Source organism: Anser cygnoides, chromosome Z, assembly GCF_040182565.1.
Source record: "Anser cygnoides isolate HZ-2024a breed goose chromosome Z, Taihu_goose_T2T_genome, whole genome shotgun sequence".
NCBI lineage: Eukaryota > Metazoa > Chordata > Aves > Anseriformes > Anatidae > Anser > Anser cygnoides.
Window position 1 is genome coordinate 72,919,682 of NC_089912.1, and position 13,566 is coordinate 72,933,247.

Genomic DNA, 13,566 nt, shown 5'->3' on the forward strand with positions numbered 1-13,566 from the left:
CTTCATGAATCACTCTCATTGTTTCCTAGTAATGATTATTCTTTTAATCACGCAGTAGTGGCATTGGCATCTAAGAAGCTGAGGAAGATAAACAACCTATCTGTACTTCTACATCTCTTCAGGTGGCTTCAGGAGGATATCACTTGAGGATGTTATTTTTGGGGGAGTCACTTTCAGAAATGTAGGAAAACATCAGTTAAGCCAAGAAAGTGTTCCCAGTTGTGTGTGTTTGTTGGTAGTGAACTTCTGTGCTAAAGATTTCAAGGGTCGAATACAAATGAATAAAATACAGCCACAGAAGCAAAAGTCATGCTGTTAGTCTCCAGATCTACTTACTGATGGAAGACAACTTTTTTCTTTTTTTTTTAAAGGTGGGGGGAGCAGAGGTGAGGTATTTGGGGGAGCAATTTAAAAAGCTGAAAGCATGCTTATGTGTTCATGCTTTTTCTTTGAAGCTGTGGACTTCACTGAATGTTGCTATCTCAGCTGAAGCAACGTTTGAGGATACTGTGCAAATGATTAATAACCTATCTGTACCTTTCTGGGTCCTATAGCATGGGTTGACTGCGTGGCCATTCTTAAAACCGTGCTTTCCCTGGTGATATCACTGGTCTTAAATGGTAATTAATGACTGACTGGCAACATATAAGAAATCGGAACCTACTAGCTTGAATGCTGGCAGTCAACGTCTGACAATGTAAGTCTTAATAATTTTAAAATATATTCTTTCAACATGAACATTTTTCTCAATTAAATGTGAAGCCTGGAGAGTACATTTACGGAAGTGAACTCTTGGACTGTATGCATGAAGCCTGGGACGTAATAAATCCACTGGATATCTCTGTTTCAGAATGAGCAAATAAATTAGCTTCTGGAAATTGACGTGTACTGTAAAGATCCCAACGGAGTTTTGAGAAACTCTGAACAGGGAGGTTTGTTTTTGTTGCCGTATCAGAGGTTTGGGGTTTGCTTCTTTCCACTTCTGTGAGAGTTTGTGTTGTTTGACTGTGGGCTCTAGTAGGCAAATTCTTGTAGAGTTTGACTGCAGCAGCTTAAAATGGTACTGTCCGTGTGCACAGCCATGGCAGCGTGGATGGAAAGGGAAGCACATTTGTTTGCATTGTCCCAGTTTACCCCAGTCTAAATAATACCCGTGTAACCATTACCTGGCAAGTAAAATTGATTTGGTATTGTTACTTGTCCAAAACCAAGTAGCTGTTCTTTTTGAAGTTATGTGAATGTATCGTTTGTATATATATGTGATTTATTTATGATATATCTCTATATATAAAAACAGCAAATGCTACGAGGAGAGAAGGTAGATGTAATAAGAAGCTGACAAAGACAATTATAAAGAAAGTTTTGATATGTTTCTAATGGAAACTAAAGATAAGTACTAGGATAGTAGGAAAATGGAAAAGAAGTAACGTGGTCACTACTTGCCCTGAGCATCTTTTCCAGCACTAATGAATGAGGATCTCCTGTTACTTAAAGCATGAGGTTTCATTCTAAGGTGGAGCTCATTCTGTTGCTGTGCGAACCTGCTAAAATATGGGTTTGCTTTTAGAATGTTCAAAAATAGTCTAAGGCATTTTATATAAGAAACTTATGGGCAGATAATTCATGAGAAGAATCTGAAGTCACACACTTTTAAATATTTAATACTGACAAACATCCAAGATGGAATAAATACTGATACTGAGTATTTTAAAACAAGCCCCAGAGAAACACAAACATGAATTTTAAGTGTATCACAATATTTCTATGTAAGTTCATTTTTTAAGAGAACATGATGATAGAGAGATCATTGCCATTGAAAATGTCTCCTCTGCCTGAAGTAAACAAATATATGCCAATGCTCTAGATAATTCTTGTATGTTTGGCACGCATCTTACTGAAAATACCTTAGGAGCTTATCCTATAACCAGTGCTGTTTAATGCAGTTCTCTCAATAAGCAACTAAATGCTTTTTTTTAATAATACTTGTAGTTTCAGCTGTGTGAGACTACTTCCTTTTCTAAGACAGAGAGGTCATTTCTTTTTGTGCTTGTAGGTTAGCATGAATTATAAATCTTTCTTATGAGTCACTGTATCAAAGTATCAAATTAAAGAAAATTACCTGAGGGCTGCAGTTGAAATAAGTGTTTTTGAAGTTCCAATCAAAAATACTAGTGTCTGCAGAACTTGTGTTCTTGATCTGTGCTTATCTCTGTTTACAAATTTCATGTTTTTCACAAGTTTATTTTTTTCATTCCCCGATTCTTTTAGATCAATAAAAAGATAACATTGGTAAATTTAGCTGCTCTGATTTTGTTTTAATGATAGTATGTCTGAAAGTTTGAGTTACAACAGTAACTTTATCCTGGTCAAAACCAATACTATTACTTTGGGGAGGAGATTTCATAGAAAACTTTGAGGAATGCAGAAAAGAGATTTTTTGGGGTAGTTCATAGTTCAGCCAAACATAGGTGCAGTTGGCACGATCTGAAGTGTATTACTCACATTAAAATGATATCACTACTTATTTTCAATATATTTTATGGCCTTAAAGTCCCAGATGGACCAAATCTGTCTCTACTCTAATTTCAACTACCATGTAGGTATATGCACCAGAATACTTGGGTAATGTAATAGTGGGAAGCAGCTGAAAATCAGGGCAGATTTTTTGTTCCATGCTGTGGTTTATGTTGTCATGTTGGTCATTTCTTTCTGTACTTCCTTAGATACAAAATTGCTTTCAGTGTTCAAAATAGCACGGTGGCTTAATCAGTAAAGTGATGATACTTTACAAAATCTTGCAAAATGATTGCTCTACACGGCCTTGATGGAAGGAAAAGATTTCTTGTAGCTGGAAAGCATGGCAGTCCTGAAAAGTGCTATCCTTAGGTCAGAAGTTGCTGATAATTTCAAAAAGAAATTCGAGAAGTGAGAAGTCGGTAGACTGCTGGAAGGCAGAAGTGAAATCACCACCTCCAAATTCCGATTATTTCCTTGATTTGAATCCGAAACATTGTCTGACTTTTTGCAATGCATGCGGGTTTGCTTTATTATTATTTTTCCCCTGTGCAACTTTCCCTGTACTGGTTACTGAAGCTGTTGATCTAGAGAGTCGTGGGTGTAGTCCAAGTGGGATGCAGGAGCCAGCATGAAGAGCTGCACGTACTCAGCAGAGGGTTCAGGAAGCAAAGGGTTGACAGAGTTCTTGATGGCCCACAAAACCTGATGGAGGCTGGCAGCTGTACATTGGCAGTCACTGCCTTAACCCAAGTCTGAAGGTAACGGGGGCATCTCTATTTATACAAATCAGACCAATGTCTCCTTCAAAGCAAGGCATTGCACTTTTATATCAAGTACTGATGCTTTGTCATGAATCTGGACTTAGTAGGACCACATACGTTTTGCTAGATAAAAAAAAATTTTACTTGCTGCATTTATTAGTATTGTTTCACAGGGAGGAAAAAAAAAATGATATCCAGCTGACTGAATAGCTCTTACTTGTTGCATCTTCCCTCAAATACTGTATAAATGTTTAATACTATTTCTAGTTAATGATGCACAGTATGTCTTAAGGGAATTTGACTATTTTTCTATGAGTGTGCTTTGCTAAGTAATATATGCCTGTGCTCCCACATCTTTTTAGATTTACGTAATGCTATTTGTATATTTTAGGGCAGGGTGCCCATCATTTTTTGAAACTTTTTTTTCCTAGGTGCTTGCTTGCAGGAGAATGTGTTGTCTGGCATCCTGGGAGAGGATGGCTCTCCTGAAACCTGGATGCAAGGACTTTTTAACCAAATTCTGTTTCCTTCATGGATCACTGTATCCTTTCTCAAATTACTGGTGACAAAATGGGGCTGTTGTAAAATGATGTTTCTTTACTGGTATGCATTCACACTACTTACTATATGAATGTGTTTGCAGTTTTTGTGTCAAGTTTTAAGCAAATGCTGAAGATATCCCTTTTCCTTTATCCAGACCCATAAGAAAGAGGTGTGAATTCACTGCTTTTTCTCTGACAATATGCAATTTAGTATCAAGAATTATATTTCTAAAGTGTGCCTGCTATAAGTTAAAAAACTTGAGAACATCGTTAAAAATGGCATAGGAATGTAGCAAAGATCCTCTCTCAGGAATAGACTGAGAATAATAACAAAAAAAGTATATGTATTTTTTTAAGGAGTAGTCCGTATACGTGCTGTCCCATAGTCAGCTTCCTTGCCTTGTTGTCACAGGTGTATTTGTTTATTACTCTTTTTTTAATTGCAATTGCTTGAGTTACCTTACTAAATACTCTCCTCATCAGATAAAATAAGTGCATGAATCTTTATATTCTATGGATTTTAAAGAAACTGAGATAGGAGATGCTGAGACCATAACCATTTTTAGCCATATGCTTGCAGAAGTTTTGAATGCCTTTTCCTGCCATTTGTTTTGTCATGCTAGCTTGTTATTATCTTACAAAAATAAACATTTAATAGCAGCAGCCATTGTTAAGAGTGGGTGTAGTTACTGTATGCTTGGCCTGTGTCTAGACTAGTTGATGGACATCCCCAGGTATTCGTTCCCAGTTGCACAGAGAGGTAGTGCTCTCCCCATACGGCACACAGAATTTTGTGTGGCATGCAAGAGCACTATATGTGCCAGAGCTTAGGAACTGAAGATCCTCAGTCCCTCTGGAAGGCAAGAGCAGAGATAACCTCTGACTTTCTGCTGATCAGAAATAACCCATCCATGATGGATCTACCATGTGCGTGAAGGGGTTTAGTATGTCTGTATAGGTTGGTGTTTCTTCACCCAGCAGTTACTCAAAATAGATTGGCAAGGTGGTTTTTTTTACTTTATTTCTGCACCCTAGGAAAGATTTTTATGCCAGAGTCAGAAATATATGCAAAACTGTCTAGTCCTGTTTGGCTGTTGGAGCAAAGTTCAGCGTATGCATGAGTATTTGCAGGACAAGGACATTTGAATAGTGTCTGGTGATCAGTGTCAGTGAGTGAGACGGACCTCTCTTTAGCATGGTTTAGTGCTTCTTTAATACAGCTTATTGAATCTCCGTATCATAAAGAATCAAATCCATGATACTAATTACAGTGTAACTCAGTTTTTTTCTTCTCACCTTATATAGCTTGTACGTATACTTTACAAATTAGAGTATAAGATTCCAAAAGTTGAATACCAAATAACAAAGCCAGACACAGGCAAGATACATAAGAAAATAAATTGAGATGATTAATGTACTAGGGTCCTGCTTCGTGCATCCTTAAATGCTGCTTTTGTCCAACTAGTAGATGACAATTTGTTACAATGCCATGAAACATAACCCTGGGGAGAAATCTGATTTTTACCCTGGATGCATGGCATTCAAATCATTCTTCAGAAACAACCAGAGCGAACTTGTTAAAAGTCTTTCTGTGTCTCTGGGCTCCTTCTGTAAGGCTGTGGATTGGTGGGTTTTATAACTTTTTGAACTTATCTGTAAGTCACTTACAGATTTATTGTTTGTTTCGAAAAGAATAAGTTTGGTTATCCATTTGCCTTGCATACCATTTGCAGTCTAACCAGTTATTTAAACTTAAAAATTTTAGACTGTTATGTTTGTTTGCTAGAAATAATGTTTATAACGTTGTATTTTTTTATTTGCTGTCTTATGTGGCTTACTTCTATGATCTTTTGCTGAGTGTACTTTAAAATTCTCATTCTAGGAGCAATCTTGGAACAGCTAATATCTGCTGATAATTCTACAGTTTTGAGCAGTGCCAGAATGGTCCAAATTTTTTTCTTTTAAGTCCTCCAGAAATTATTTAATAGGTTGTAGCTTTGGAAAATCTGTGTAGCTAGTCCTGTCCAAGTTACTTCTTTTTACACTTATTTACCCCATCCGTTTTGAAGTGGGATTGTATTGTGCATGGTTTTGTCTTCTCATCCCTATCATCTTTAGCTGATTCAGAGTATAACTTTTATTTTAAATGTCTGATGTTCTTATCTGTTGAGGCTAGGGGAGTCAAATTGTCTAAGAAAGTTTATCCCATGCATTATGGGTAGAGGCAGTCATCCAACATGCAGTAGGCAATTCCAGCTTTGAAGCAGGACAGACATGAACTCAAAACAGCATGAATGTTCTTATACATTTAATATATGGGTACGCAATAAACCGACTGCATTGGGAACTATGGCTTCTGTTTTGGGTTTTATCATACCTTTTATCCCATTTTTCTGCCAATGATTTTAGATTTCTACATCAGCAAGGATGACATGTATTTTGACCTGACCTCTTCTGAATCTAGGCCAATTACATTTCACCTAATACTCTTGTTTTGGGGTATGACAGACTTAAAGAAACTGAAGCCGAAGTTCAGTTTGGTGCTTAAGAGATTAAACTGTGTAACACCAGTGAAGAATTTGATTGTTAAAAGTGTAGTTGAGTTAGGTGGTGCATGACCAAGCGAGTACTTGGTCTTGTACTTCAGCGCGAGAGAGCAGAGGGCTCAGATGGACTAGCCTATGGAAAAGTCCCTTTCTGATACTCTACGCATGCAATCCTGTGACTTTGTGTAGATGAATTAATTGCATAGTTGACTGTCAGTGAGCATTCATATTGCAATCTTTGTTTTTAATGACATTACTGCAGTTCTTGGAGTAGTGCCCAGTAGTGTATCACACAGGGATGGGCGCAGGACACGCACATTTTCTTCTGTTGCCCCAACATGAACTGGGCATGAACTGGATCCTTCTCTCTGGGTATCTGGAGTTTGTCATATAGTAATAAACGTATTGAATCCTTGTGTAAGCTCTGTTATCACGCTTAGATATGTTCGAATACATCGTTATGAGAAAAGAATTAAGCTGCATAACTGTTAGTGGCCTTGGGTCTCCATCAATATAAACAGTTGTGTATTTCTCATGAGACTGTTCTTCCAGAAATTCTACTCAATAATGGAATAATCTTTTAACTGTACAGAGATAAAATACCAATCTCCCTCTGCAAACCTTCTGGTATGAAAACAAAGTGTTTGATAGATCCTGTAAAGGAACTGCTGTTTTTATGTTTTGAAAATAGCACGTGGATACCTTGGTGCATTTGAGTTAGTATTGAAAGATTAAGTAACAGCAGGAGGGATTAGAGAGACCTAGGAGCTTCCGTCATATTCACTTCAGATGTCTGACTGCTTTCCTAGGAAGCCAGCAGAACAGAAGTGCATGTCACTGCTTTTCTGGTAAGCATCCGTTGCAGACAGAGGCCAGCATTTCTAGTCCTGCTTTGTAGGAGAGCTTATTTTCAGTGGTACCGAATAGTCCCTATGACTAGGTGGCTTCAGAGCAAGCAATCCAGCTAACTTTTTTTAATACTTGAGATAAGTAGATTTGACTTCTTAGGGGTTAGAAAATGCAGGCAGATGGTATACCTTCATAACTTTAGACATCTGTCTTCTGAAGGTCTGAGTCTTTGAGTGGTCCTTCATCACCAGGGCTTACGAGATTCTGCTGGAGCTGATGGCTCAGTTTGTACATTTCTTCTGTGTCCTGTTACTGGTGAAACGTTTTCTTTGACAAATGTACCTTTTGACATGTCAGTCAGATACGCTTGGCTGTAGTGGCCTTTGAGGGCAAATGACTTTATAGGGAGAGAAGATGAGGGATTTAACCAAACTGAGTAGGTAATGAATATTACTAAACTAGCGGAGGCTCAGCAGCTTTGGGTTTACAATCAAATAACAATTTTTTTTCTGCTATGTTTTCATATTCTATGGATTTTTTTTCCCTTTTACAGAAAAATCATGGAAGAAATAGCGTAGGCTCTAGCTATTAAAACTAATTTGCCATGAAAATGCAATGGCTGTCACCTAACGGTGTTTTCCACAATGGTTTCTCACACTGTTGTCTGGAATCCAGAGATCAGTGGAGGTTCCACAGAAGCCTTCCTGGTATTTAGTTTTGTCTGTTTCGTTACTTCACAGGCCCCATTTATTCTTTTTCTGTGTTTTTTTCTAGCATGTAAATGTATATATAATCAGTAAGTATGCTTCAAAATGTATGTAGAAGATGCATGTTAATATGCTTGAGGTAAATAGAAAGGTGTTTCTAACACAAAATATTTTGCAGTGATTCATCAAAGTGACAATCTTGTTGGTGTGAGGGAAAGGCAAGCCATAAATGCAGAGCACCACTCAATACATTCTCCTTGTGAGCTTCAGGGGACAGTGTGTTGGCCAAATGTAACGGTCTGTGTTGTTCTCAAGGGAAGATGATGAAGAGCTATTGGAGAAGCCAAGGGAGCTAGGAAAAAGGGAATACTATTTATTGTTTCCCCTTTTGTATTTGTCAGCTACTCTAATAGAAGAATGGAACTTAATTTCACACTTACATAACTTTTGGCTGAAATCCCTGTAACTATTTTAGGAAGCCAGATTCATTAGTCTCTGTGAAGTAGTGTGTTTAGTACTGTCTTTTTGTGGCAGTTGTTGCCATTTAGAGTTAGGTCGAGAGAGTTTCCTGTTAAGTTTTTCATTGTAAAGGAAGGTGTCATACTTCATCTTTTGCTTTGTTAGGATGGACACAGATGGTTAGGCGATGGATGCCTGCAATAGTTGTTCAGGAAGAAAAGGAGCAGAAGACTGGCAGGAGGTCAGACTGTGTCTTGCCTGCCCATCCTGATCTGATTTTAATGGTCTTGATAACAGTACAAATATTTAATTGCTAAAGAAACTCTAAGCACTACTGCAAATGTTAGTGGCCAGAAGTTATCTAAAACACTAGTAGCTGGCCTTCGTAGTCGAGCGAATTTGCACTGAGAAGAATATAGGATTCCTCCCATACTCTTTCCTTCTCATTCGCTGCTTTTCCCATCTAACTCCGGGCTCTCCTCCTCACAACCTGCTGTTAAATGCATCAATTGTTCCCTGATAGAGCTCCTGTGTGACCACTTTTCTTCATCAATATTTACTATAGCTGTGGTCATCGTTTGACTGCTGCTGGTATGCAAGTCACCTTTACAAACGTGTTTCAGACAAGTATTTGAAAAAGAGTTACTCAGCAGTTTATTTTCCTCCCTACAATTGGGTATTTGTGGATATGGCAGACAGAGCTTCCCTTTTACTGGTGAATTGATTCTTTCCTATTTCAGAACTTTCAGACCTCTTTCCTGTTTTCCTATTGCTAACAAGAAAATCTGGTCCAATGTGTTTTTTGGATAAAGCTGTTCACCCAAATAAGATAGCAGAGAAGCCAAGACATTTAACTAACAGTTTCTAAGCATTGAGAAACTCAGGAAAATGTACTGGAGCTACCATTCAGCTTTTTTACTACTGTTATATGACATTTGTAAGAAAAATACTTGCAAAGAATTAGTATTAAATTCAGTGAGCTGCTCAGAAGTAAAGTTTGTTTGTATCTTTCACAATAGTTCACTGATTAATGTGTGTATTGCATACCTCATATTAAAATATTGAATCATTGATCCATAGAAATCCAGTTGTTAATAGTCTAACTAGTTCAATTACTGTTTGCAAGCCTTCAAAATTAGGACAGAAGCACAGGACAAAGTTTTGTCTTCTGTATTTCACAAGATTTCGTTAGACATGTATGTTCCCATACAGTGCATTAATCTTAGCTTTGTAGTTCATGAAGCAATTAATTCACAGTGAAAAATGCAGTTATTAAGATGCATACCACTGAAATTCATTAAAAAACAGTATTTATCAGCTGTGTATCTGTAAAACTACTTAAAAAAAGAATTTAAAGGATGCTTAATGCTGTCTTCTTGGTTTGACAGAGCAATGACTTCAAAAGTTGCTGTTTTCTTTTTCCTAGAAAAAGCCTTGTATTCTTTTTGGTTGATCCATGAAAAGCTGAAAGATTTAAGAGCAAAGTCTTTGATTCCTGATGAAGCAGGAGGTGGTATGTCAAGAAATGTCAGGCTCCCTAGCCCAAGCTAGCACATTAACTGAGATTAGTGACCTGCTCTTTAGCTTTGAATTGCTGTTCAAATCAAGTACCACCTGACAGTCACTTACATCATTACCCTGACTCAAGAACAGCTTTTGCTGTATCAAGATCAGGATGCCCTGTATCTTCTTGCAGGGTCAAATCCTCTGTGGTGTGCCCTGTGGGTTTTTTACTGTTTTTGTTTAGTACTAAGTTACAGCAATACAGGGACTGACAGCCCAGTCACATGGGCAAACCTAAGTTTGACTAGAATATTTTTTTTGTTTGAGATTAAAAATAAAGAAACAAAACCTCTGTAGGTTCAGGACACAAAATGAGGGTGTCTGCCAGTATACAGGAGACTTAATGGAAAAAATATTTTTCCTGTCAATGCACAGACTCAACAGCATAAGAATACATAACAAATTATAATTTTAGCCGAGTTTGAGTTAAAATATGAAGCTTTCTGGAACGTTTTGGAAACTGTTCTATGAAAACTCACACGTTACTTAAAATCTGCAAAAAAAAAAAATTGGTTTTGCTAAGCAAAAGCTTTCAGACTTGGTCTTTCCACCTGCATGTAAGAAAAGCACAAGAGTTCTTTGTGCAGGCAAGAGCAGATTGGTTTAACTGTCACATGAGAGGAAGATAGTTGCTTCTAGTTTTTAGAGAACAAGTACAAATTGTGAAGCCTTTGCTGTTGTATTACATTGTTCATGAATTTGAGTCCAAGGGCCTCTAAAAGACTTTTTAATATCTGTTGGGAACTCTAATAAGGCTTATATAAGAAATAACATACTGTGTCATTCTTTCACTGCTTGGATAGTGTTTTCTCTCTTGTATACAAAGCAACTGAATATCTTGTATTCATGCAATTGAAATGGTTTTTGTCATGGAATATCTAATACAAAAAACAAACTAACCTATATTTTTAATTTGCACCTGTATTTTTTGGAGCTTTGTTTTTCTTATGTAGATGAAGATTTTTGTCTTTGGACTTTACATTTTTTTCCCCAGACAAAAAAAAAATAATCAAACCTGTATAAGAATAGACAACAGGTCTGCCTCTCCCCCTTCCCCCCATTTTAAGCTTCTGGCATGTTTGAACTTTTCCTGTTGCTGTAATGTCTTTTCTGTGAATGAAGAATCACTAGTTCTTGTGTCTTTTTCTAGAAAGTAACAGTATAATTTCAGTGCCAGAACAAAAATAATTTCTATGTCACTTGCTTTAGTTTTGAAGTTAAGGCTTACCACTTAACATCTGAAAAAAAAATTCTTTGGTCAATTGTTTTTCTATTTTTAAACTTTAATCATTCTTTAATCATTAAACACGGTTCTGAGTATCTAAAATGGGTTATTAATGGTAGGTTTAAATGTTGCTTGAAAGAAAATGTATTTTGTTTACAGTATCCATCTGCTTATTACATTTCAGCACTGAACAGGAAGAGTTATTTCCTGTCTCAGAATACTTTGTTTCCTTTGTCTCTACAATAAGAGAAGAAAAAACATCATGCATTCTCTTTCTGATCAGTGAAATGCTCTCATTATTCCAAGTCCAGATTTGTAATAAATGAACCTCAGTAATGTAGTGCTGGTGAAGAAAGATGTTGTAATTTTAACATCTTTTTATTCCAGGGAATGTTGTAGGGAAAGTTTTAGGTCACGCTGTCATGCAGTCACCCAGTACATAAATGCAGTTGTGATTGCATAGCTAAACATTTTAGATGTTGAAGACTGCAGGCATGAAAGCTGCAGCTGTAAATATGTAGTTGCTTCTCGTTGTAACTAAGTTATTATCTAGCAGTTATCACCTTCCACTTAAGAGTTGTGACTTTATTTTTTTGAAATAAAACTTCATCATGAGAGTTGGCTTAATTAGGCTTGCTTATTTTTAAAGACAGCCAACATCAAGAAGGTGGGCGGGGATCATGTGCTACTGCTTAAGAATGTGGTTTTCTTGGTGATTTAGCAGATAGCTCAACAGAATCAGGAAATCTTCCAGACTGCTCATATTTCTTTTTCAGTGTCTGAGAAGGGTTTTTTTTCTTTATTTCCTGTTGTTGCCAGCAGTCACAGGCAGCTACATTGCTGTAGGTCAAAAAAGTACAAGCCAGATGGATTACACTTTCATTTTACAGATGTGAACTTGCTGTGAATTTTGCTATAATTGTAGCTGACTAGGAGTGCTTTTGAGTCATCAGTCACTCAAAGCAACTCTCAAGGACACTTGCATTACTTTTGTGACTTCTGTGCCTGGTTTAAACGTACTTTGTGTATTAGTTTACAAGCCCTCTTTTTTTTTGAGGAGTTCATGTATGGGAAGAGGCACTACATAGTTGCATGCTTTTGCATCCAATGAAGATGTGAGTTTTTCATTTATACTCATTTTGCAAATTGTTTTTGAAATAGAGATGGCAAGCTTTGAACTGCCAATGCATGCATGAACAACACTTCTGAAACTTTTGGAGAATGGCCTAACATATAGGGTAATTTTTGTATTGGTTTAATATTTGCCAATTCCATTTTTATTCCAATAATTGACATTATAATTCCAATTATTCCATTTTTAGTGGTTGTCCAATACAAGCAATAAATACATTTTTTGAGGAGTATTTCTTTAAGATGTATGCTGCAGAGTGAAGAATAGCAAATTAGTTGCAGCAATTCTTAAGAGAGTTGCTGCAATCAGTTGGAATTAATGTTTTTTTTAGTAGATTCATTGTAAGGAGAGGGAGAATAGGTTGGTACAAAGATTAAGAATGCTATAGTATTATACTTAACTAAAAATAACTGTATATTTTTTTTTTCTTTGCTGTAGTCGTGACATGGAGAATAAAGAAACCTTGAGGGGGCTGCAGAAAATGGATGACCGCCCAGAAGAGCGCATGATCAGGGAGAAACTCAAGGCAACGTGTATGCCAGCTTGGAAACATGAATGGCTGGAAAGAAGAAGCAGGAGAGGCCCTGTGGTAAGCAGCATTGAAGGGCGGGTGTTATCTGTAACAACTATTACAAATAAAAGTTCCTTAAGATTTTCTTTTAGAAACCTATTTATCTTAACAGTTTGCAGGCTCTTAACTGTGATCCTCTTGTTCATTTTTTTTAGTCTGTTTAACAGGAAACTGTGGTTCACTTTCTTAAAGGTACACTTTCAGAAACAAACGTATAGCTGCTCTGCTGGTTTTGTAGTATGGAGTACTGCTGTGGCAATACTGCCCTCTTATGTCAACAACAAAAGTAACTGTTTTTCATTCGGTAAAAAACTGAGTGCAAAACTGCACGCTAGTATTCTGTACTGCCTTCATTCTTAAAGGTTTTATGGCTTTATTTCCATAGTTTGAGAAAGTTAAATTGAGGTTTTCAGCATGTTGTAATGTAAGCATATGGAATTTTTGTTAGATAGGAAAAATGAAACAAACAGCAAACAAACAAACAAAAAAAAAAACACCTGCAAGCATACTAGAAACAGGGAAAAGCAAATCTGAGTAGCTCCTTCACATAAGTCTTAACTCTGATAAACTTTGGATGCCAGAGAACCTCATTAGCCTTTTTCAGTGTGTTTTTTTTTTGTATAAATGGCTCAGAAATAATTTTAGAATCATAGAGTATTCTGAGCTGGAAGGCACCTGCAAAGATCATTGTGTC

At 36.9% G+C, this 13,566-nt stretch overlaps 1 protein-coding gene across 8 annotated transcripts in view; it reads left to right on the plus strand.

The window, feature by feature from the left end:
• The window catches only part of MAP3K1 (mitogen-activated protein kinase kinase kinase 1), a 61,887-nt gene that overhangs the window by 22,071 nt on the left and 26,250 nt on the right, over nucleotides 1–13,566 (plus strand). For 7 of the 8 annotated variants that reach the window (XM_048049401.2, XM_066988672.1, XM_066988670.1 and 4 more), the window contains exon 2: nucleotides 12,740–12,890. In XM_048049401.2, the coding sequence (XP_047905358.2) occupies nucleotides 12,740–12,890 (151 nt within the window). Of the gene's footprint in view, nucleotides 1–7,182; nucleotides 7,215–12,739; nucleotides 12,891–13,566 lie in introns of those variants that run through there. The other variant, XM_066988668.1, reaches the window with a different exon arrangement.